At 52.6% G+C, this 24052-nt stretch overlaps 1 protein-coding gene across 2 annotated transcripts in view; it reads left to right on the top strand.

Annotated features, from left to right (window-relative positions):
* Positions 1-23464, top strand: part of LOC308633257 (myomesin-2-like) — a 28917-nt gene extending 5453 nt beyond the window's left edge. For both annotated transcript variants that reach the window (XM_081265791.1, XM_081265792.1), the window contains 6 exons: positions 3958-4096; positions 4216-4373; positions 5426-5518; positions 21869-21957; positions 22037-22087; positions 23241-23464. In XM_081265791.1, coding sequence (XP_081121917.1) covers positions 3958-4096; positions 4216-4373; positions 5426-5518; positions 21869-21957; positions 22037-22087; positions 23241-23449 — 739 coding nt within the window. In that variant the 3' untranslated portion in view covers positions 23450-23464. The remainder of the gene's footprint in view (positions 1-3957; positions 4097-4215; positions 4374-5425; positions 5519-21868; positions 21958-22036; positions 22088-23240) is intronic.
* The last annotated feature ends 588 nt before the right edge of the window (positions 23465-24052 follow it).

The raw sequence follows: 24052 nt of genomic DNA, 5'->3' as shown, positions 1-24052 counted from the left end.
CTGGAGGCTGCAGCTCAGGTCCAGGGGGGCTGGAGGGCCTCTGCAGGAGCTGTCTGCTCATTCTGGGGCGGCCAAGCCGACCGCCGGAGATGGAGTCTGAAATTCCACTCCCAGCCTCTCTGCTAGTAAGGAACAGTGGCTGATCCCAGCAAGGTCATCTTCCAAAGAGGGAGCCAGGGCTTGAGCAGTTGTCCCAGTGGAAACTGGAGGCCAGAGGGTCTATAAATCGTCGTACTTTGCATTTCTGTGGAGTTGGCTCAGACAGAGTGTCATAGGAAAGAGAGGACGGAGTACAATGTCAGTCCTAAAACTAATCCCAGGTGTGGAAAAATGGCTGGTGGCATTGCTTTGGTCTTTAAAGAACAAAATAAACAGATGGATACTTTACACTGTGATATTTCCCTCCAGCTCCCTACTCTTGCTTAAGGATTTTCTCTATGTCTGTGGACAACACCGAGCCTGAAGGAAAAACGAGACTGGGTTAACGTGGCTCCTTCTGAAAATTGTTTTGTGATGGAGTGACTTGTTCAATCAGCCAATAGGTAGCTATAAGACAAGCTCCTATTTTCAAAGCTTGGAGTTACCTTTTAAGCGTCTTTGGCAAATTTGCCCTGTAGATGGATTTTATTGCCAAATGAAAACTTCTTTTATTAAGGAATCACTTCAAAATGTAGACACAAAAACAATCTGCATTTTTAAGTATTTAAAACTTAAACTTGCTTGGTTTGTTTTTAAAAGGGTTCTTCTGGGGCTGGGGATGTGGCTCAAGTGGTAGCGCGCTCGCCTGGAATGCCTGAGGCCCGGGTTTGATCCTCAGCACCACATACAAACAAAGATGTTGTGCCTGCTGAAAACTAAAAAATAAAGATTAAAAAATTCTCTCTCAAAAAAAAAAAATAAAAGGGTTCTTCTATCTACATTTAAGTTCTTGGAACTGGACAGAGAAGACGTGAGCTGTACCATGTTATTTCATCCGTTGCTCTTCCGTGTGATCTTGAACCTAGGGCATGAGCTCCTGTTCCTCAGGTTTCCCACTGGTAGCTCACCACGGGAAGGGCCATGGGTGAGCATATGGCCATGGCTGCTGTCCATGTGGACATGGAGGAGCTGGCCCTGTACTGACCCCCATCCTGCTGTCCTTCTTCCTGGCCGTGTAGCCTTCCACTCTCAGATCCCACATGCACTTTTCCATGTGAGGCACCTGGACAGTGATCCCGCCTCCTTAGGAGGCAAGTGTGTGCGGCGGGGGTTTGATGAGCTGCCGGGGCCTTCGGATGCTCGCTGTGTTCCTGTGTGAGGGGGGCTGAGAGGTGAAGTGAACTGTGCCCTGTTTCACACTTCACCTCACACACTAGCCCAGGTGTTATCCCAGCGCTGAATTCCTTACCTACGCGCAGATGACAGTTCACCAACCTGGACAAAGGCGGAGCCAGGGACCCTCGGGTCATGCTGCTGCTCATGTGAAACAAATACTGGGTCCCGCGGTGGCCTCTGGTCCCAGCTGAGGGAGGAGGGCTGCGAGTTTGAGGCCAGCCTCAGAGACTTAGCAAGAGACTGTCTTGAACTTCAGAACAGAGCTGGGGAAGTAGCCCAGTGATGGGGCGGCAGCCCAGGGTGTCTGAGGCCCCGGGTTCCCCCAAACCAAGCCAGATGCCGAAGGGGCACTGTGCTCTGTGTGGTGCTCAGGAGTCCTAGGGATATGGCAGACCAGAAGTGCCCTCAGATGCCTTCGCTTCTGTGCTGGTGAAGGATGGCCCCCGAGTTCTGGCTGTTACGGGGCTCACCTCTAGAGTGAACGCACAGGCAATGTCTGGTTAATTCTTCCCACAGGCCAGAGTCAAGCTCAGCTGGTGGCAGATGGGCAGAGACTTTCTCTACATGCCCAGCGGGGGTGGATGGGGGAGGAACTTCCAGACCCACGTTTGTCCTGAACCACAACTGTCAAGGCAGTGCCCTCGGTGGAGAGCAAGCCTGGGCTCTGTGCTTAGTCTGAAGAGCAGGGGCAGGGCTCACACCGCTTGGAGCCTGACCCCGGGCCTGCCCTGACCCTGGAGGCAGGCAGGGACTCACTGGGACTGGAAAGGCGCATGCTCCCTGCTCTGCAGACCCACATTCTAGAGCTGGCCCCAGGAGGGAGGAGCAGGAGCATCCTCCTGCCTGGGTGAGTCTCAGGCACCTGTGAAGCCAGTGCCACTGACCTACACCGTGGATGCTCAGGACCAAGGCTGCGCTCTGCAGGGAGAGAGGCGCGGAAGGAAGCAGGCAGTGATGAGCCGGGAGAGGCCCTGGGAGCCGACGGTGCGCAAGCCCCAGGAGAAGCAGGAGTCAGCGTTCAGGATCCAGGAGTAGCCCGCCTGGTGTGAGGAGGTGTCCTCTGATGGGCCAACAGGGGCCCAGCACGTCTGGGCGAGACGGAGTTGGGCGGGGGACTGGGGCCTGTGTCAGGAGCGACGAGGAAGGCCTGTCAACATGGGCCGAGTGAGGCTGGCTGTGTGTCCCGCTCCGTGTGAAGAAGCTGTGGAATTTTCTGGAATCCTGATCTCAAGTGCGTAGCACTCAGTCTGAGTTTTATTTGGGGTTTGGGCAGCTGCCAACCTGCGTCAGGCCCATGGGTTGGTGGGAAGGGCCTTGGACGGGAGCCTGCGCCTGGGTGCAGGACACCCATGGTCGCCTCTGATCTGGGTGACTTTCCCGACCCCTGGGCACAGGGCTCCTCAGCTCTGGTGGCCTGGCTCTGGGGCCTGGTGCCACCTCTGATGGCAAAGCACCAACTCTGACTTCCACAGCTTCTCCTTCCCAGGCTCCCACACAACCCGCCCCACCCCACGGGCACCAGAGTCCCCCCAGTCCTAGTGCGGGCATTCACTGGGGACAGTAGCAAGAGAGGTCCCTCCAGTGGAGGACAAAGGACACAGGCTGACTTCATAAAGCCCACAGAGGAACTGGCAGAGCTCTGGGGCCCGTGGGCAGTGCTGGGGCGAGGAGGGGCTTCGTGGGAGGACCGAGTTTCAACAGGAGGGTACAGTGGGGAGACTTCTGTGAGTGGGATGCAGTCCCCAGGGGTGACGAGAGCGGCCGATTCCGGTGGGGCCAGGGGGGTGCCCGATGAAGACGGGGATGAGGTTGGGATGCAGGGCCTGGTTCTGAGGACATCCCTGGCGCCGTGGGGTCAGGTGGAGCGGAGGGGCTCAAAAAGGCTGGCTGTGAGCACTCAGCCATTTCTCCATCCTCATGAACCGGAGGCTCTACATCTTTTTCTTTATCCTCTCTGGAACACAGACTTTTTCTTAACTGTTTGTTTAAAGGCTGAGTCTCACATGGGTCCAGAAACCGCAGCCTGCGCAGGAGACCAGGCCCCCACACTGGTCTGCACTCCCAGGCGTCAGTCATGTCAGAGCCAGCACAGAAGCGGCTCTCGTCCAGCAGCTGCTGATCTCCCCAGAAGACAGCCGAGCCCTCTGCTTCGTCAAAGGAAGAGGCCACCTCTTGGCTTCAGTGGCACCATCTTTATTAAGTGCCTGCTGGGCACGAGTTCCGTGGACATGAGAACAGGGGCTGGCCCTCCCTGAAGGACGGTACCCCCACCCTCTGGCCCTGCAGCAGTCCTTGATCTCTGGAGTCTCCAACCAGCACACGCAGCTCCCCAGTGCCAAAGGCGGCCAGGTGTGAGTGTGGCGTTTGCCACAGCTGCTCCAGGTCTCTGGAACGTAGCCAGCTGTTACAGTCGGGCCTGTCATGGCACAAGAAGACCTGCGCCTGTCCCTCCTGCCTGGTTCTCTTCATAAATCACACACATGCTCTTCTTCACAACTTCTTCCCCAAAATACACTCTTAAAGAAAGAGGTAGAATGAGTGCAGGTGGCGCATCCCACTCTGGGCATCCAGGAGGGCCTGTGGCCTGTCAGCCCACCAGGTCTTCTCTGCACTTGACGTTAACACAGCCTCTTGGACCTGCAGGTACCAGTCCCTGGTGGCTGCCTATGGAGAGGCCAAGCGGGAGCGCTTCCTCAATGAGCTGGCCCAGCTGGAGGAGAACGTGAACCTGGTGAGGTCCCAGGCCCAGGACAAGCTGGACAAATACGCCCTGCAGCACATGGTAGGAGGAGCCGCGGTCTGGGAAGCGGGGTGGACGCGGTTCGCCTCCTTCCAGGTGGTGAGTGCCTGGCGCCTAGCCATGCGGCGCTGCCCCTGACCACTCTTGCTCCTGTGTGACAGGTGGAGGACCAGATGGCGTGGGAGAGACACGCGTTTGAGGAGCGTGTGAGCAGGGCCCCTGAGATCCTGGTGCGGCTGAGGTCCCACACCGTCTGGGAGAAGATGTCCATGAGGCTCTGCTTCACTGTGCATGGCTTCCCCACGCCCGTGGTACAATGGTGAGGGGCTCTGCTGTGGAGGGACAAGGTCCCACTGTGTCTCCTTCTAGGAAGGGTGCTTGGAGAAGCACGAGGTGGAGACAGGTTAACAGGAACTTACAAAGTCTCCATTTAATAATGTGCTGGCGTTTAGTGACGTTGACTCAGCCCATCTTCCAGAGCATTTTGAAGGCAGTTCCCTATAACGCCCTGTGTTTGCAAGCCCCGCTCTTACCCAGTTGGCCTCAGCACCACTGTTGGTTCTGGACGCCAAGCCCACGGGTCTGCCCTATGGTAGGAATCAGCTTGAGAACTGAAGAGCTGAATCTTCACTCCCTACAGACCCTGCTTGCTTCAACATCTGCTGCAAAACCAAGTATCTGTGTGTGCGTTCCCTGGTGGGTCAGTACCGTCAGGTGGCAGGCAGAGGCCCAGGGAGTTCTGCCCTTCAGGGGAATTCCTCCTTGGCCATGGGTCAGTGCTGTGTGTTCACCCCACGGGCTCCAGGAACACAGCCTGATAGGCCAGGCTGCAACCTAGCTAGCACAAGCTACAGTTTTTTGTTTTGTTTTTTTAATGAAATGAACTTCTGAACTCCTAACAAGGCTCAAGCAGATGTTTGGAGGTGGCCTTCTGCAGGTCAGAGGTTGCCTGGACAGCCCTAATGATGCAGCACAGCCTGTAAGAAAACCCCAAACAGAGCCAGGCTCAGTGGTGCATGCCTGTGTTCCAGCTACTTGGGAGGCTGAGGCAGGAGGATCTCAAGTTCAAGGCCAGCCTGTGCAAATTAGTGAGTCCCTGTCTCACAGTTAAGAATAAAAAGGGGGGTAACTCAATGGCAGAGTGCACCTGGGTTCAATCCCAGTACTGCAAAATAAATAAATAAAAATAAAAATATAAAATATGTAAAAAGCAAACTAAAAATGGACCTCATGCCTTCTGGATCCCCTGTGTGGTGCTGAGGAAGGGGCCAGGCATTGGCAGAGCAGATCTGCATTAGAGGGCAGTGTGGGGTCTGAGAAAGGTTGCAGACAAGTCTGCCTTTAAACTAAAATAGAGGTTTCCTTGACCAGGTACAAAGATGGCAGCCTGATCTGCCAGGCAGGTGAGCCAGGGAAGTACCGGATTGAGAGCAAGTATGGCGTGCACACTCTGGAGATCAACAGGTAAGGACCTGTGGGTGGTGGTGTACGCTGGGACTGCATTCTTGAATCTGTTCAAACTCAAGAGAAGGCAGGGCCTCACCTTGGCCCTGGTGCCAGGACTGAGCACACAGATTCTGGAAGCAAAGACAGAAGTGGTTTTATGGAAAACGAGCAGAACCTAGTCTCCTAGCTGCACCAAAATGCAGGGCGATCCTGAGGACCCCTGCTCAGCAGACTGCCTCGCTGCCAGGCCTGAGACACGACCCTCAGCTCAGGCCTTGCCCAGTGGACTGGACTTGGTCACCTTCCCTCGAAACGCACTAAACAATTGTAGAAGGTGCAGACGATTATGTTAAAACTGTGCCCACGGCCACCGTTCAGTCAGTGTTTCGCTGTGCATCTAGCTGTGTCTTTTCTCACATGACATAGCACACACAGACACAGCACACACAGACACAGAGACACACAGACTCAGAGACACACACACACAGCAACAGATGGCATGTGCACACGGAAGCTCATGACACTTTGTTGTTCCAGCGGCGAGCTGTGCCGTCCCTGTGCTACTCACTGAGAACCTATGGTGTGCCCTGTGCTATGCTAGATGCTGGGGTATGCTGGCCACCAAAGCCCATCCTCCAGGCTTGACCTTTCACACAGCATCAGAATGTCACATGCCTCTTCTTCCACCCACAGCCCTCTCAGACACCATCTGATGGTGCAACTGTCACTTTTTAAACCAATGAGACGGCTTCATTACTGTAATCACAGTGCACACTTGCCCTGGAGGTGAAAGACCTCAGGTTTCCCATGACTTGGATGAATCCTTAGCCCTTCCTGAGCACATTCTCTTCTGAAGGTGATCGTCAGGAGGCAGCAGAGCTTTGAACTTCCCCACAGCCCAGCAGTGACTGTGGAACTCAGGTCCAAGGTCACACATCACAAGTGTGTGAGTGTCACACATGTGCATGATCTGTGGTGTGCACTGTAGGACAGCCGGAGCCCGAGCAGGGGGGAAGCAGGATAGGGCAGAGCCCGAGCAGGAGTGAGGAAGGCACTGGGGGTGAGGGGACCCGGCTAAGCCACCTAGAGGGCTCTCGCAGAGGCATGCCAGTGTTACAAGGCCCCATGTGGTGGGGAGACGTGAGGAGCAAGATCAGGTATGAAGGAAGGACAGGTACGGAGGGGATAAGGTGTGGGGGAATTAGGTATGGAGGAGGTCAGGTATGAATGGATGGTGCATTGAGGGGAACCATGATGGAGGAGGACCAGAGTGGAGGGGGACCAGGATGGAGGGGACCAGGATGGATGGGGACCAGAATGGAGGGGGACCAGGATAGAGGGGGACCAGGAAGGAGAGGGACCAGGATGGAGGGGACTAGGGTGGAGGGGGACCAGGATGGAGGGGGACCAGGATGGAGAGGGACCAGGATGGAGGGGGACCAGAGCACATTCTCTTCTGAAAGTGATCATTAGGAGGCAGCAGGAGATGGACCAGGATGGAGGGGGACTAGGGATGGAGGGGATCAGGATGGAGGGGGACCAGGATGAAGGGGAACCAGGATGGAGGGGGACCAGGATGGAGAGGGACCAATATGGAGAGGGACCAGGATGGAGGGGGACCAATATGGAGAGGGACCAGGATGGAGGGGGACCAGGGTGGAGGAGACCAGGATAGAGATGGACCAGAGCACATTCTCTTCTGAAAGTGATCATTGGGAGTCAGCAGGAGATGGACCAGGATGGAGGGGGACCAGGATGGAGAGGGACCAGGATGGAGGGGGACCAGTATGGAGGGGGACCAGGATGAAGAGGGACCAGGATGGAGGGGGACCAGGATGGAGGAGACCAGGATGGAGGGGACCAGGATGGAGATGGACCAGGATGGAGGGGACCAGGATGGAGGGGGACCAGTGTGGAGGTGGACCAGGATGGAGGGGGACCAGGATGGAGGAGACCAGGATAGAGATGGACCAGAGCACATTCTCTTCTGAAAGTGATCATTGGGAGTCAGCAGGAGATGGACCAGGATGGAGGGGGACCAGGATGGAGAGGGACCAGGATGGAGGGGGACCAGTATGGAGGGGGACCAGGATGAAGAGGGACCAGGATGGAGGGGGACCAGGATGGAGGGGGACCAGGATGGATGGGGACCAGGATGGAGGGGTCCAGGATAGAGTGGGACCAAGATAAAGGGGGACCAGGATAGAGGGGGACCAGGATGGAGGGGGACCAGGATGGAGGGGACCAGGATAGAGGGGGACCAGGATGGAGAGGAACCAGGATGAAGAGGATCAGGGAGGGGGACCAGGATGGAGAGGAACCAGGATGAAGAGGATCAGGGAGGGGGACCAGGATGGAGGATGACCAGGATGGAGTGGGACCAGGATGGAGACGGATCAGGATGGAGGGGACCAGGGTGGAGACGGACCAGGATGGAGGGGGACCAGGATGGAGGGGGACCAGGAAGGAGGGGACCAGGATGGAGGGAGACCACGATGGAGGCAGCTGCCAGAGCTAAGCATCGTGTCAGGTCTTGGGGACCTGTTGAGGGCTGATACTGGTGGAAAGGCTGGTGGAGCCTGGCTGGAGCTGGGTTCAGGGGCTTCTCTGCCAGTCCCTCTCTGTGTGCAGAGGCCAGTGCACCTGGTTCACTCCTGTCCAGCACTCCCTTGCCTTCCCCTCACCAGCTCTCTTGCTTCCTGTTTCTGCTGACTCCTGCCTTCCCACTCAGGCTGGGAAGAGAGCCTGTGCCTCTGCGGGGGTTCCTGACCTTTAGGGGTGTCTGCTGTGACTGGCGGGGGCACGTACCAAGCTGTATTTAATCATTGCTTTCAGCAGAAAAGTGACGTCCCTTCTCAAGCAGGAGGAAAGTCACCCAGGGATGTTTGCAGCATTCACAGTGGACACTGGGCACAACGTGGAGCAGAGTGGAGTAGAGTTCAGATAAAGCTGGCTGATGGCTGACGGGAGATCACAGCTCAGTCATCCACACGCCCAGGGGTCCTCCATGCCCTGCATTTTGAACAAACCTGCAAATATTTGGGAAATTTGGGGAAAGGAAACTTCTGAGACTGGCTTCTCTCTCAGTCTTCTTATCCCCATCGTTACGTTTTTAGAAGATGAAATACTAATGTTCTTCAGGAAAAGAGCAACAGGGAAGCCCACAAATTATAACTCATCTCAGTTGTTCATTCTGAAGTGCTGAGCACACGCCATCTGATCTGAGCTGACCGCGCAGGGTGTGGACGTGTTCTCCACCCCTCCCTGGGCTGGCACGGAGCTCCCTCTGCCCAGGATGACATTTGCTCCTATGAATAGTCTTTGGCTACTGCAGCTGAATTTTTAAAGTGCCGAAGCAGCTCGCCCTTTGGTACTCTTCGGATCTGAACTTGTGATTGACACTGTTTTATGTGCTCGTCAGTGTTCTCTGAGGACCCACACTGGCTTGTACGGAGACCCACTTCTTCACAGGGCACATGTGGTTCTTACATTTTGTGGGTGTTTAGGAGAACCTCCCTTTCCATTGGCAACGCCACCATGGCCCACTCCTCGCAGAATGTTTTTAGAACTGAAATTTTCTTGTACTTGATTTTTGGACTTTGGCATTTAGATTGTGATTTGAGTTAAATTTTAAGTCCAGTGTCCATGCCTCTTAGCACCTGAGGGCACTGGGCCTTGTCTACCCACAAGGGATTTACTGCCCATCTGGAAACATGAAGTAGCCTTAGTTTCTTAATTGCTGTTGTGTTGGGGACGCTTTGAACTGAGACCCTGGGAGGCAAAGTGCCCTGTGGAAGTTTCTAAAATTTGAGACCAAAGAAAACTCTCTCTATTCTGGGACTCTGTCCAAGTAGAAAATAAAACCCTTGCAAGTTCCTGCTTTGTCGCGACCCCCTTGCCCGCAAGGAAGACGCAACACCGGGAATCTTCTTACAGCTGTTTATTCAAGCTCTCGAGAGTTCTTCTAATCTCCGAGTTCTTCTAATCTCCCAGAAGTCCCTCCCAGCCTTAATAAAGTATCCAAACACCCAATGCGAAGCTGCCACGTGGAGCTTTCTCGTAGGGTGTCAAAGAACCATGTGCCAACTCTCCCAAAGAAGGAGTTGTTTATCACAGACCACCACAAGGCCAGCGCCATCTTGTAATGGCGACCACAGTCCGCAGAAGCGGCTCGCCACAGTTCCCCCTTTCGTTTACTAAAAACAAAACAGGCAAGAGTAGAGGTGAATCGCCATTACTCATACGAAGCCTTCAACCAGGAACCTCATCAGACCCAAGCAGGTCAGGACGTTCCCACATGACCGTTATTGGCTGAATATGAAAACAGACACCACAAAGCTGTTAAGGCCCTGTGAGCTGGCCTCCTTGACGTGCATACAAATCAGGGCTGGATCCAAGCCCTGGGGGCCGGGGGGAATCCACTGCCAGCAGTTTTTTCCTTCTGTTTATAGCACGTCAAAGGGAATCAAGTAGCCCCTGTCTTAGGTCGTTCACTGCCCTTACATTGCTTACCCGTCTTTGGGGAGGCCCCATTCCCCTGTCTTAGGTTGCAGTGCAAGCGTGAAAGTTGCCCGTCTCTGGGTACTACAAGATCAGCTCGTTGTTGCCAAGGCGTTTAATGGTATCTACTCAGCCAGTCATGATTAGGCCTCTGAGGCTGAACTGTGGCTGTATAGAAATACAACGACAAACAAGTTGGCAACACCCTAAAAGAAAGGCACGGGTCATAGAGCGATAGAAAAGTACTAGCGTGGAAACCCATCTGTGTGCAATGGCAGTAAAGCCGGCAGAGTGCAAGGGCTTTCCAACACTAGGAGAATAACAAGGAAGGACATGTCGTTCCCAGTGCAATGTCCGTAAAACTTGGGGTGCAACGACCATGTCAAAGGTTTACTGTTTAATTTGTGCAAGCCAAACTTGAGGTGAGTTGCCAGTTTCCAAAGCTGCAAGTGCTTGTATAATCATAGCTTTATCGCGAGCATTGCGGGCCTTAAGGCGGCAGAGAAACCACAAGCAGAGAACCATACCGAAGCAACACATTGCGCCAAAAATGCCTACCCCCACCCACTCTTTAAAAAAGGAAAAGGCAGAAGATATCCAATCAGTGAATTGACCCAACGTTATGGGATCAACGTGGGTACTATTCAAGACAGCTATCTGGGTTAGTTGAGACTGGATCATGTCTTCCGCTGCCATGGACCAATTTCCGGCCAAGTATTCTCCGATGATACGGGAGGCATTCCTGGAATCATTAAATCTGACAGAGGTTATGCATAAATGTGCACGTTGATCAACACAGCCCAAAAGCACCAAATCAGCCAATTCTTCTACCTGAGCTTGGAGTAAATCTATTCTTTGGTTGGCAGCTAAGATCCCTGACAAAATATGTTGATTAATTGCATTTTGGGACTCAAGTATCATAGAAGTTTGTTGAACAACTTGATTAACGGAGGCAGCAGTCTGCACTTGATTGGCCATGGCCACTCCGGCCGCGACCGCTGCAGCAGCAGATACCGCCACGGCTGTCACTATAGCAGCTGTGATTCCAAAATCCCTGCGGACTCTAAGTAGCTCAACAATGGGGAATTTATCAGGGTCCGCAATAACTGGGATTGGAACAAAGGTTGGAATTTTCATAACCACTGCTACAGCCGAAGAACCATCCCAACATTCAGATAAGAAACAATTAACATTAAAACAATCCAGCATTTCTGACGAGGTGTCATTAGCCAAAAGGAGTAAGAACGGAGATTGAACACAAACCGCTGCAGGGGGCAATGTGGCATTATCCAACAGAGAGTTGAACGAAACAGATGTGAGTCTACTACCTCGCTCACTCTCGTAAACAGTGCCAAAAACATTAGCCAACCAACTTGTGGCTCCCAGCAATTGAGCCAGTGCAGAAATATCAGCTGAAGCCCCCTTTGTGTTGGAAATCAGCCATTGAAACCAGGACCAACCCACTCCTGTAGAGGAGTTGGCACTGTTGCTAAAGTCATAAACATACCTCTTAAGAGAGGGGGAAAGGGAGAAACCTTTAGCAACTTGACGTTTCTCCCAAGAATAATCCTGACAAGGCGTGAATGTTGGGGGGAAACCAAGATTAGGGGTACAGTAAGGAGAAGCCTTAAAATGAGTGGCATAAGGAAGTCCACTAGAATATGGGGGCATTGGAATTAGTACCTCGGAGATACTAGCCAAGGTAGTTGTGGTTAAAGCAGAGCTATTTACGGAGGTTCCTGAGCCTGATTGTTCCCCTGAGACTACTTGGCCCAATACAGTACTGAGAATGCTCCCTGAGACTTGACTGGACTGCAATGGATTGTCCCAGTTAGTCAAATTCTTGGTCTTAAGACGGATACAATGAGCGTTCCCAAGGCTAAAACAAAACACTCCTGTGAGATTAACTTGAGATTGATTGTAAATGCGTTCCACGTCCCCTCTAGGAGAGGCACAGGGCGCAGACATCTCACACGAGGTAGAGAAAAGAGTGGGAAGGACACTGGAATTACCGTGAACCGGCATCGGCATTGGCCAAGCCCGTGCCACCGCCCACCATTGCATTGGTGTCGTCTGTGTCATTGGCATCAGCACCAGAGCCAGAGCACTCAGCAGAATGAAGATCCTCATCACGGGATTGCTGTGGTAATTCTTGTTGCTGAGTAGCTGGCGTCAGGACTCTTCTTGTCAGGCGTTCAGGGACCCACAATGGTTCCGTGCGATCCTGGGGAAAAACACATACGGATCCTCGTGCCCATGTCAGCACGGGGTCGGGGCCGTTCCATTGGCCCGTAAGAACATCTTTCCACTTAACATAGCCAATCACAGAGGGCTGAGGGAACACATGTCTATCGGCCGCAGAGCGACCATGAATATCCAAATTCAAAAAATTAATAGTAAAGAGAGCTAAGGACAAGCATTCTTTAGGAGTATGTCCAGCTCCTATTCCCCCTTTTTGTTTTTGTAAAGTTTCCTTTAAGGTGCGATGAGCACGCTCAACAATGCCTTGTCCTTGAGGATTGTAAGGCAGACCATGAGTAAGTTGCACTCCCATAGTAGAACAAAAGGACGTGAATTGTCTGCCAGTATAAGCAGGTCCATTGTCAGTCTTAAGGGACGTGGGCGCACCCCACGCCGCCCAGGCTTCCAGGCAATGAGTGATGACATTACGTGCCTTTTCTCCTGATAACGCAGAAGCATGAATAACTCCAGAGTACGTATCAACAGAAACATGGACATACTTGAGGTTACCAAAGTCAGGTATATGTGTCACATCCATTTGCCAGACAACCAGTGGCTTCAACCCCCGTGGGTTCACTCCATAAGTAGGGGGATGAAGAAATGTGACACAATGGGGACAGTGCAATACTATCTGCCGAGCATCTGCTCTAGAAATGGAAAAACGCCTGCGCAGTGTTAAAGCATTAACATGGAAATTTTGGTGAAACAATTTAGCCTCTTCTAAGGAGGAAGCCAAACAGATCAATTGACCTCGAGTGGCTGAGTCCGCACAGGCATTACCCTGTGATAATGGACCAGGGAGAGAGGTGTGAGCCCGGATGTGCATTGGATAAAAAGGAGCAGTGCGGCTACAGATAAGCTGTCGAAGCTGATTAAAATAAGCAGATACATTACGGGCATCACTAATAGCTCCCACAGCCTCTAGGATTTTTAGTGCTTGCACCACATAGATGGAGTCCGAAATGAGATTAAAAGGAAAAGAACACTGTTTAAACACCTCAATAACAATTTGCAGTTCTACCCATTGTGGATTTCCAGGAGCAAATTGATGCTGGACAGGGGGAGAATCATTAATGACATAAGCTCCCATTCCAGACTTGGAACCATCAGTAAAAATATTAACAGCCCCCGGAATTGGACTGGATGAAGTTACTTTAGGGAAAATAATAGGATGTTCCTTAACAAAATGGAGTAACGGATGAGAAGGGTAATGATTATCAATATCCCCTTGAAACGAACAACATAGAATAGCCCAGTTATCTAGAGTAGCACACAAAACATTAAGTTGAGCTTTAGTATAGGGTATAATAAGAGAAGAAGGTGATTGTCCGAAAAATTGAATGCTTTGTTGAATCCCTTTAAGTGCTAATGCTGCAACAGCATCAGGATAATATTCTAAGGATTTTCCTGGGGATACATGTGGGTGTATCCATAGCAAAGGTCCATCTTGCCATAGTACTCCAGTAGGCTGCCGCATAGTGGCAAGTACACATAATTGAAAAGGTTTATTACTCTGGAGCCTGCATAAAGTGGCATGTTGTATAGCTTCTTCTACTGTCATAAGGGCCGCTCTAGCCTCTTTGGTGAGGCTACGAGGGGAAGTAAGATCTGGATCACCTTTAAGAGTAGCATACAAAGGCTGTAGTACAACATTAGAAATATGTAAATATCCTCGTATCCAATTAATATCTCCCAGCAGTTTTTGAAAATCATTTAGAGTTTGAAGATCCTGAGTTCGTATGGTGATTTTTTGTGGTTGTAATTTGTCATACCCAATTGTTGCTCCCAAATACTTAATAGAATCTCCTGTTTGAACCTTTTCAGGTGCTATATGCAGCCCACATTGTGCTAACAACTTCACGAGGTCGTCATAGGCCTCATGAACTGTTTGTTCTGATTTAGCAGCCAATAATACATCATCCATATAATGAATGATCTTGATGGAGGAGTACTTTTGTCTGAGGGGCACAAGTGTCTTCCCTACATACATCTGACACATTGTGGGACTATTAGCCATTCCCTGCGGCAACACTATCCACTCAAACCTTTGATCTGGTTCCTCGTGGTTACACGAGGGAAGGGTAAAGGCAAAACGCTGCGAGTCTTTAGGATGTAAAGGAATAGAAAAGAAACAGTCTTTAATGTCAATAACAATAATGTGCCAGCCTTGAGGAACAGAAGAGAGCAGAGGCAGCCCTCTCTGAATGGGCCCCATAGGTTGCATTTGAGCATTAACCGCTCGTAGATCATGCAGTAGGCGCCACTTCCCTGATTTTTTCCTAATGACAAATATGGGAGTATTCCATGGAGAAGTAGAGGGTTGGATGTGACCCAAGTCAAGTTGTTCTTTAACTAGAGCATGGGCTGCTGCCAGTTTAACCGAGGGAAGAGGCCACTGAGGCACCCAAACAGGCTCCTCGGTGAGCCATGTTATGGGTATTTGAGCCTCAGCGGCCCCTAGGAAAAACCCAGACCAAATCTGTCAAGCTTTTGATGACCTTGTACAGGATGCTTACGTCCCTGTAAATGTTTTCCTAGTCCTAAACCTGGCCTATACCCCATATTGTGCATAATTTGTTGGGACACTGGGGAATAGTCATTACTAAGAGTGAACCCCATGTCTTTCATCAGGTCACGGCCCCATAAAGAGATAGGTAAATTAAGTACATAAGGCTGAAAAGTACCATGATGTCCTTCCGGGTCCTTTCAGGAAAGATGTCTACAGCTAACCTGAGGAGCCTGGGCATATCCAAGTCCTCTCAGAGATTGATCAGAAGTCTGCACTGGCCATCCCTTAGACCAGTCCTTAAGTGCAATGATGCTACGATCTGCACCTGTATCAAGTAAGCCCACAATTGATTTACCTTCTATGCTTAATTCCAAAGTAGGGCGATTACTCATATCTAGTGACAAATAAGCACAATTCCCTCCGGTGGTACCAATCTCATTCCCTGTCCGTGACTTTGAGTCTGCAGGGAAATGATCATGTAAACTAGGCAAAACCAGTAATTGAGCAATCCGATCTCCTGGGGAGATGGACACAATGCCTTTTGGAGCTTCCACCATAACCTTTACTATCCCTACAGTATCAGGACTTATGACTCCAGGGAAAACATGAAGACCTTGCAAAATGGAAGATGCACGTCCAATTAGCAAACCTACAGTGCCAGGTGGTAGAGGCCCTTTGAACTCAGTTTCCACCAATTGGACTCCCATCTTAGGTGTTAACACGAGTCTGGAGGTGGAACAGAGGTCCAATCCCGCGGCACCTGTAGTGGCTCTCCGCGTTTCATGGGATGGCGTAGAGATGGCCATGTCTCGGGTTCGGGTGTGACATTCTCCACTGCCCCATATATTTGCGGGCCCTGGGGTCGGGGGCCCCGTCGGCCGTTTTTTGGCCCAGCTGAAATAAGCTGTCCATGGATGTCCCTCACTGATGTACACTCTTTTGCCCAATGCTTCCCCCTTTTGCACCTTGGACACAATCCCGGTGATCGAAGGCCAGTGGAAGGGCCACCGTGAGGAGGTCCAGTAAAATTGACATTTTTGGGACACTCACGTCTGATATGACCGGGCTGACCACAATGGAAGCATGTTCTGGCGGCAGGATTGCCCCCTTTTGCAATCCGAAGGACAGCAGCTGCAAGACCTGCATTAGTTAAAGGCCCTCCAATCTCTCTACACACTTTCATCCATACTTCTATGCCTTTGTTCTTATAAGGAGCGATTGCTGCTTTACATTCCTTGGTGCATTGCTCAAAGACCAATTGCTTAACAAGGGGCATGGCTCTATCAGGATCCCCAAAAATCTTTCCAGCAGCATCCACCATCCTTGCTACGAAATCTGAAAAGGGTTCTGTAGGGCCTTGTAAAATCTTGGTCAAATTACCAGACACTTCTCCTCTATTTGGAAGTGACTTCCATGCCCGAATGCAAATGTTATTAATTTGATCATATACCTCAGGAGGGAATCCTGTCTGTTGATTAGCAAATCTACCTTGCCCCAAAAGCATGTCCTTATCCCAATGAGGATGTCCTGCTGCATGGTTTTGGGCGGCCTGCTCTATTGCGCCCTCTAGCATAAATGCTCTCCAGTCCAAATACTTGCCCGGAGAAACACAAGCCCGAACAAGGCTAGCCCAATCAGAGGGAGTCATACAGAATCTAGACAGACTCTCCACCTGAGTTAATGTGAAGGCGGCATCCACCCCATAAGTGCGTACAGACTCTGCCAGGGTCTTCACAATTTTGAAATCTAAAGGCTCCGAAAATCTTCCCCTATTCTCATCCTGAAAAACTGGATAAGCAAGACCCATCTCAGCGTTAACAGCCTTCCATGTTTGAGCATGGAAAGCCCTCCCCGAAACACCCCCACCATACGGCGGTGGGTCCGGAGGATCACATTTCTTGAGCCCCGGTCTATCTTCATTCCCTTCTCCAGCAGCTAAACTCCCTAGCTGGCGAGACAGCCTCCCAAGCTCCTCCTCCTCATCCTCCTCTTCTTCTGACCCGCTTCCACATGGGGGTGTGCGCAGCGCACTGAGATCTGGATACAAGCGTTTCCTCCCCTGCTTCTCGCTCCGCACGCTCCCATCCTCCCGAGATACCTCACCTTTTGTCAGAGATAATCGTCTCCTCCCCTGTTTCACGCTCCGCACACTCCCATCCTCCTGAGATATCTCACTGCCTGCTGTCTCCGATTTCTCCTCATGTAACTTTTCTAAAACCTCCTGTCCTTCAGCAAGTGCGTCATGACATCTGCCATCTGTGAGGCAACTACGGACTATCTTCCAAAGGGGAATCACCCCACCCTCCAATATGCCCTGCTCACAAGCAAAGTCAAGATCCTTGCCCAATTTATCCCAACAAGGCATAGTAAGGCTGCCCGAATATGCAAACCACGGTGCAGCAACATCTACTTTCTGCAAAAATCTCTGTAAGATACTATGTTTCACTTTCAGGCCTTTGGAACGTAACAGGCCGTCTAGTGCCAGAAGAAGCGGGCTTGAAGATGTGACACCCATGACACAGCAACAGAACAGATACAGAGGACAAAACGAAAGTACACAGAAACAAAAGAAAAGTACACAGTGCAGCTGCAATAAAATATGAGGCTCTCTCTGTCTTTGTAGAGGAGCTGACTCCGCTTTGATTGCGGGTCCCACTAACCGGGACTATCAGGTCCCGCCCACCGGGACTGTCGTGTCCCACCCACGGGGACTGTCGGGTCCCACCCACGGGGACTGTGGGGTCCCACTTACCGGGACTGTTCAGTGCACCACCTCTGACGACTTGCAAGTTTTGATTTTCCCGGGTCTCGGCACCACTTGTCGCGACCCCCTTGCCCGCAAGGAAGACGCAACACCGGGAATCTTCTTACAGCTGTTTATTCAAGCTCTCGAGAGTTCTTCTAATCTCCGAGTTCTTCTAATCTCCCAGAAGTCCCTCCCAGCCTTAATAAAGTATCCAAACACCCAATGCGAAGCTGCCACGTGGAGCTTTCTCGTAGGGTGTCAAAGAACCATGTGCCAACTCTCCCAAAGAAGGAGTTGTTTATCACAGACCACCACAAGGCCAGCGCCATCTTGTAATGGCGACCACAGTCCGCAGAAGCGGCTCGCCACACTGCTTCATGAAGTCAGGGCTGGAATTAGACCCCAGGCTTGCTGAGCACTGTATCTGGTGTGGCCTGGGAAGGAGCAGAAGGCTGGCTCCTGCTGAGGTAATGGGTGGGATCAGCTCTTGCCTCTTCAGTTTAGCTGCAGACAGAGTCTGGCTGGACACCTCCCCCTCCTGGCCTCCTGGCCTCCCTCCTGCCTCCCGCCTCTGCCCCAGGCACTGTGCTTCCGCAGCCCTGAACAGTACCAGCCGTGGACAGACCCCTTTGTGCCCTCTCCTCGTACATGTGCGCTTGTCTGGGACATGTCCACTTCTACTGCAGTATGTTTTCTGCTCTCACTAGAGAGACCTGTGGAAAGAGTGAGAGGAACAGGAGCAGATGGAGGTCCTCGCCTATGGAGCCCTTCCTGGGAGTCCCCAGCTCTGGGGACCACTGCCATAAGTCAGTGGGTCTTGGTCACTTTACAGCCCTCAGGCTCTCCTAAAAACCAGACGGAAGCCCGTGGACCTGGCCTGGGCGTGCCCCAGCCTGGAAGGTGCAAGCTCTGGGCACACGGCTCTCTCTGCTTCCTGTGTCCTGCCCTGGGTGTGAGCACGAAGTGCTAATGGGTTACTTGACAGCTAATTGGTGCTAATGAGCTAGGTGGCTCTGGCCACCCTGTGCTCCAGTCTGTCTGCGAGGACAAACTGGGAGCCCAGGGTCAGGCTGCTGCCTCGGCCTCTTGGGCTCAGCCTGCTGCTCCCCTCCTTCCCTCAGGCTCCGCTGGACTCCATGTGTTCTATGTCCCTCCCGTTCCTTGAGCTCCTCCCTGCTCAGGAAAAGGAGGCAGCCATCATCCAGATTCAGAACATGGAAAAGCTGTGTGTTCTGTAGGAAGGTGAGGGCCAGCAGGGCCCGTGTGGTGCAGAGCGTGCAGCGGACCTCAGCTAAGACATCTTAATTGATGACATGTAGGCAATATTGATCCCAAATCACAAGGTTTTCCAAGTACGTTGTTTATCCAGTCATCAGAGTTCCCCTCGGAAGCGTAGGTGCTGGATACATACATTCTAAGGGTTTATAGTATGCACAGTTTTTCATGATAAAGTGAACCGACGAGAATCATCAGTCAGGGTCATTACCCTTCCATTAAGCACAGAGTTGAAGCACAACTTGTGGCTGATGAACTCAAGTCTCATCCTTCACCTCCCTGTGGGATCTGATGGCCCAACATAGAATAAAACCCTGATTCACAAGGATAGATGGTTGCAAAAGGAAGCAAGATTTACCCAGAAGTCTCAGGACATGATTCAGGTCGTAGGAACTCTCCCCAAGGCCCAAGCACATCAGATTTGACTGTCATGCAAAATCCATGTTATTGCCCTTTGTCATGTACTGAGCATAGGATGGGCCTGAGCACAGGCTTAAGAATTGCTAAAATACATAATGAACAGTATGTTTTCAGCACAAGATTCAATTTGAAAACCCTTGAGTGCAATTTGGAAACCACCTTACTGACCGTTGCCCAAGGGTGTCGACAGGTAGAGAGGCTGGTGAGATTTCTGGTGACTGTTCCAGTCTCTGGGCCATCATCTGCCTGCTCCCTGAGGTCCAGACAGATCCTCTCTTCCCTTGGCAGTCGGGAGCCAGGGTTTGCCCTGTTGACTGGCCACTCCTGGACATCTTGCGTGGGGCTGCCCCGTTGGCTCCGCTATGTGCTGGGTGGTTGCATTGGGCTTCTGGCTCCCCCTTTCCAAGGCTTGGCCTGTCCCTGTGTGACCCCCACATGGGCTCCAGGTTAGGGGGTTTTGAGTGGGCCGTTGGCGCAGGACGCTTTGCCTCTTGGCCAGGTGCTCTGACCCGAACACTTCCAGCCAGGTCTGTGGATGGGTCTGTGCTTTTTCTCTGTCGAGTTATTGCTAGCAGGGGTGGGATTGGAGAAAGGCTTAGGGCTTATCCCAGAAGGGCGTATTTCTATTTGGAGAATGCACTTAGAAAATTACAATGCTGTTTGAAAGAAGTACACAAACAGTGAGTGAATATGGACAAAGAGAGTAGTGACCCCCAGCCCAGCCCAGCCCAGGTGTGCTCGGGCGGTCCTGGTGGGTGTGAGCATGTGCACTCCCCAGGCAGAGCCACCTAGGACGTGGGAAAGGCATCCACACGAGGACGGGACTTGTGTGCTGGCACCACCCTGTAGCTGTGTGCCGGGCAGCACATGAGGAGGTGCAAGGGAGAGTGGTTCCTAAGGAGCAGACACCAGAACCCTGGTTGAGCATGGCTCTGCAGTGGGCTGTGGCTACAGGGGGAGCCAGAAACATGCACTCAGTCTCAGCTTGATTTCTCCCTTGAGCAATGGCACTTAAGGGAGCCAGGGGGCACAGCAGACTGCACTGAACCTCAGGAGGAAGGGAGGGAGTACCGGCAGGGCCCAGACCTCCGAACCATCCCTCCCCTTCATGGGAGGTGGTGTATTGTCTGTTCAAAGAAAATATTTCTAGCTCCTAGATGAAGAGAGAAGAAAATAAAATTATTAATGACCCAGGGATGGGTTGTCATGTGGGCATCTGCTTCTTAATGCACTTTAAAATCAGACTCTGGTAAATTCTTCTTTTTTCAACAGTGTGATTTTTGGGGTGTGTTTTCTTTTCTATATGAAGATCTTACCACGGGTCTGGTAGGGAAACTGTTCCAAGAGTGCAATGTTTGGGGTCTGTGGACCTCATTTCCCCAAGTCTTCCAAAGATTTGGGGAACGATTCCTTCTCCCACAGGAATGGGAGAGCAGCACCTGTTTTCCAGGGTCCCTGAGAGGGTCACTGTGAGTCACTAGCAGAGAGCCTGGACAGGGAAACCCCAGGTAGAACTGCTACTCACACCCCCCTGCTGAGCCTCGGGTGGGGGGCGGTCTCAGAAGGACTGAGCTGGGCCTCTGCAGGACAGCCGGGGTTGTGTGGAAGTGCCGGCCCGAGGCCTGGGGCTCTGCTATTTTCAGGTCATGGTCTTCCCAGGTTCCCAGGGATGGACATGCACCCATGCCTCAGGTAGGGTCCATCTCAGGCTTTTTGTTTTAGTTGTTGATGGACCTTTATTCTATTTATTTATATGAGGTGCTGAGGATCAACCCCAGGGCCTCACACATGCCAGGGAGGCGCTCCACCACTGAGCCCCAGCCCAGCCCTCCAGCGCAGGCTTTTTAATATGTCCTGATGAGGAATTTGCATTTGGGGGACCGCTTTGTTCGAGGTCCTGGGCATGACCTCCTAGGAACTGGAAATCCTGTTGAGGGGCGAGGTTGGGTTACAGAGTATGTTTTGCTGTCTAGCAGGGCGTTGCTCACTTGGGAGGTTAGTGGGTCTCTGCACATGTCTGGAACCCCCTTGCTTGTGCCGGACAAAACTCTGGTCCCTGCTGGGCCTCCCTGAGTTCTCTGCACCTATGCTGGCTGTCATCCTGGAGGGTTAGGGACGGTGCCAAGTGCAGGCACTGTCTGTCATGGTGGAGGTCATCAGGACCTGGAGATGGGGCTCCCTGTGCAAGTTCCTAGGCTCCCTGGACCCTCTTGTCATGGCTCCCAGGCAGGCGGCCCCGGGCCATGCTGACCAGGGGCCTGGCTTTCCCTGCCGGAGTCCTTGCTCTCGGCAGAGCGGGTGTCGGCCCCCGTCTTGCCCCTGTACGTTCCCCGTCCAGTGATTCTGCTGGAGGTGGAGGTCCAGGAGCCTGAATGCCGTGGAGGAGAGTCGTAGGCCCAGGTGGAAGAGGCTTCCCAGGATGAAACGAAGGCTTTCAACACCTGCGTCTTTTCTTTCTAGTCAAAGCCCAGCTGTGGTCTGGGATCAGATGTTCTTCTGTCTATAATTAATTCCGCTGCTGTCCGCCGCTCCACGGTAGCGCTGGCATTGTTCTTGAACACACGCTCAGGAGCAGCCCATCTAGGTCACGGGGTTTGCTTTCGAGGGATGTCTTTGTTCAAGTTCAGGTCACCGGCTTTTCCAGAGCAGCTCCACAGACTCGCTTTTTCTATTCAAGGGCGGACTTTGATGACACTGCGACATACTCGGCAGTGGCCACCAATGGGCATGGACAGGTGTCAACCAATGCTGCGGTGGTGGTGAGAAGTGCGTGCCCACCCGGGGGGCGGCCAGCCTGGGCCCTGCTGGTCTCTTTCTTTGCCATGTTTACCTGATTGTCCTGCAGGGTTCCGAGGCGACGAGGAGCCACTCTACTCCGTGGGACTCCCAATCGGACGTGAGTGGGGCTGGGGTTGGGAACACGTGTGCAGACAGCATCCAAGGGAGAGCTTGTTGCTAAGTAAGGTCCACTCTTAGTTTTGAAGTTATACTTTGTTAGACTCCTAGGTTTAAAACATATACAGTTGGTTTTCCTCTGACACGCACCCCTGACACCCCTGCCAAACGTACCTTTGAGATCTGGTCTGCTGACACTACTGGGTCTATTTAATTTGTTTGATGCACTAAAAATGACACTATTGATGAATGACCACTGTTCATTTTGAAACTGACTTCTGAGGCCTCAGTTGGGTATGAGGTGGGGAGTCGGCCCTTTGCTTAAGCCCAAGGCTCGGGTCCGAGCTGTGCCTGAGTGACTGGATCTGACTCTGGGATGCTCGTCTGCCTCCCACCTGGCTCAGCTCGGCTGCTCTAAGAATCCTGTGGCTTCTGTGACTGAACAACAGGTGCTAATTTCTCAGGGTTTTGGAGGCAGCAAGCCCAAGACCAGGGCACTGGCAGGATGGGTTCTGGCAAGGTCCACCCCTTGGTTTGCAGATGGCACGTCCTTGCTGTGCCCACACCTGCAGGGACCAGTCCTCAGGACCTCACTCAGCCCTGCTCTCCTCCAGAGCCCCTGCCTGCTAGCCTGTGGGGCTGGGCTGCAGCTACGAATGTGGTGGACACATGTTTGGGCCGGCAGGGCTCCCGAGAGGGGGCGCAGTTTGAGGTGGAGTGCCGCAGTCTTGGCTGGGCACAGAATCACGAGCCACTCAAGCAGGAACAAAACTTTATTTTGAAAAAGCCGCCGCCGGCAAGCCAAACCCGGTCCTCCCACGCGGGCGTCTGCCGGAACCGCGCGCTTCCCCGGAACCAGGGGCCCGGACCTCCCCCGGAATTTCCTCCTACTATCTTTCCCCAACCAATGGGAACTCTCCAGCAGTCCGGTAACTTGAGTCCTGTAGCAGGCCAAGGTGAACAGCAGGAGCCCAATTTGCATATGAATGTAAATCTTAGCATAATAATACCTCAGTGGCTAGCTGGGTCACTTTACAACCAAAGGTGCCATTTATATTTTGCTTGTGGCTCCTAGCAGTGGAGCACTCTGCTGTGGTCAGGGCACCTGTGAGCAGAAGCCACCACGGTACTGACTGTCCCACTTGTTCCTGCAGTGCCCCTGTCCTCGGTGATCCCGTACACACACTTCGATGTTCAGTTCTTGGAGAAATTTGGAGTCACCTTCCGAAGAGAGGGTGAGACGCTCACGCTCAAGTGCACACTGCTGGTGACTACAGACCTGAAGAGGGTGCAGCCCCGGGCCGAGTGGTACAGGGACGGTGAGTGTCTGGCTGCCCGTGCTGAGAGTGCTGTGCAGCAATGATCCTTGATGCTGGCATGAGTCGGCCTTCCCCCTGCCACTGGGCTTGCTGTGGTGGCAAAGCCACACTGGGGACTGGTGGGGGGGGGGGTTGGCAGCTGACACTGACCTTGAACTCCATCTGGGAGAACCCTGGAGAGGTAGTGAGGAGCTTTCTGAATCCAGATGTGTCGGTGTGGTGTCCACAGCCCCATGCCAGGGTGCCCACACTGAACCCAGAGGAGTCGTCCACACATGCCCCACCCAGCCGTGGCTGGCCACTGTCAGGGCGAACTGTGAGCTGGCATGGCTCTCTGTGTGTTGAGGGACAGCCAGGTGGCTCTGTTTGTAGAGGAGGGGCTGCCGTGACACCTGGCCAGCTTCTTCACTGGTGAGACACCCAAGACCATCCAGTGTGACCAGCCTGGGGGGCTGTGGCCATCCATGGAGACACTAAGGCTGTTCCAAGGTGGAACAGCCCTGTTCAAGGCCCAGATCCAGCCAGGTCTGCTGAGGTCCTATCCAGTGTCTTACGGTTGCTGCGTGCCTGTGACCGTGGGAAGGCCTTCCCCGACAGAAGCAGGCTCCAGGAGGCCTGTGGGGAGGAGCCCTGGGAGCCTGGGAGCC

Source organism: Spermophilus citellus, assembly GCF_964194105.1.
Source record: "Spermophilus citellus genome assembly, chromosome: 14".
Lineage (NCBI taxonomy): Eukaryota > Metazoa > Chordata > Mammalia > Rodentia > Sciuridae > Spermophilus > Spermophilus citellus.
This window is presented reverse-complemented; position numbering and strand designations above follow the sequence as displayed.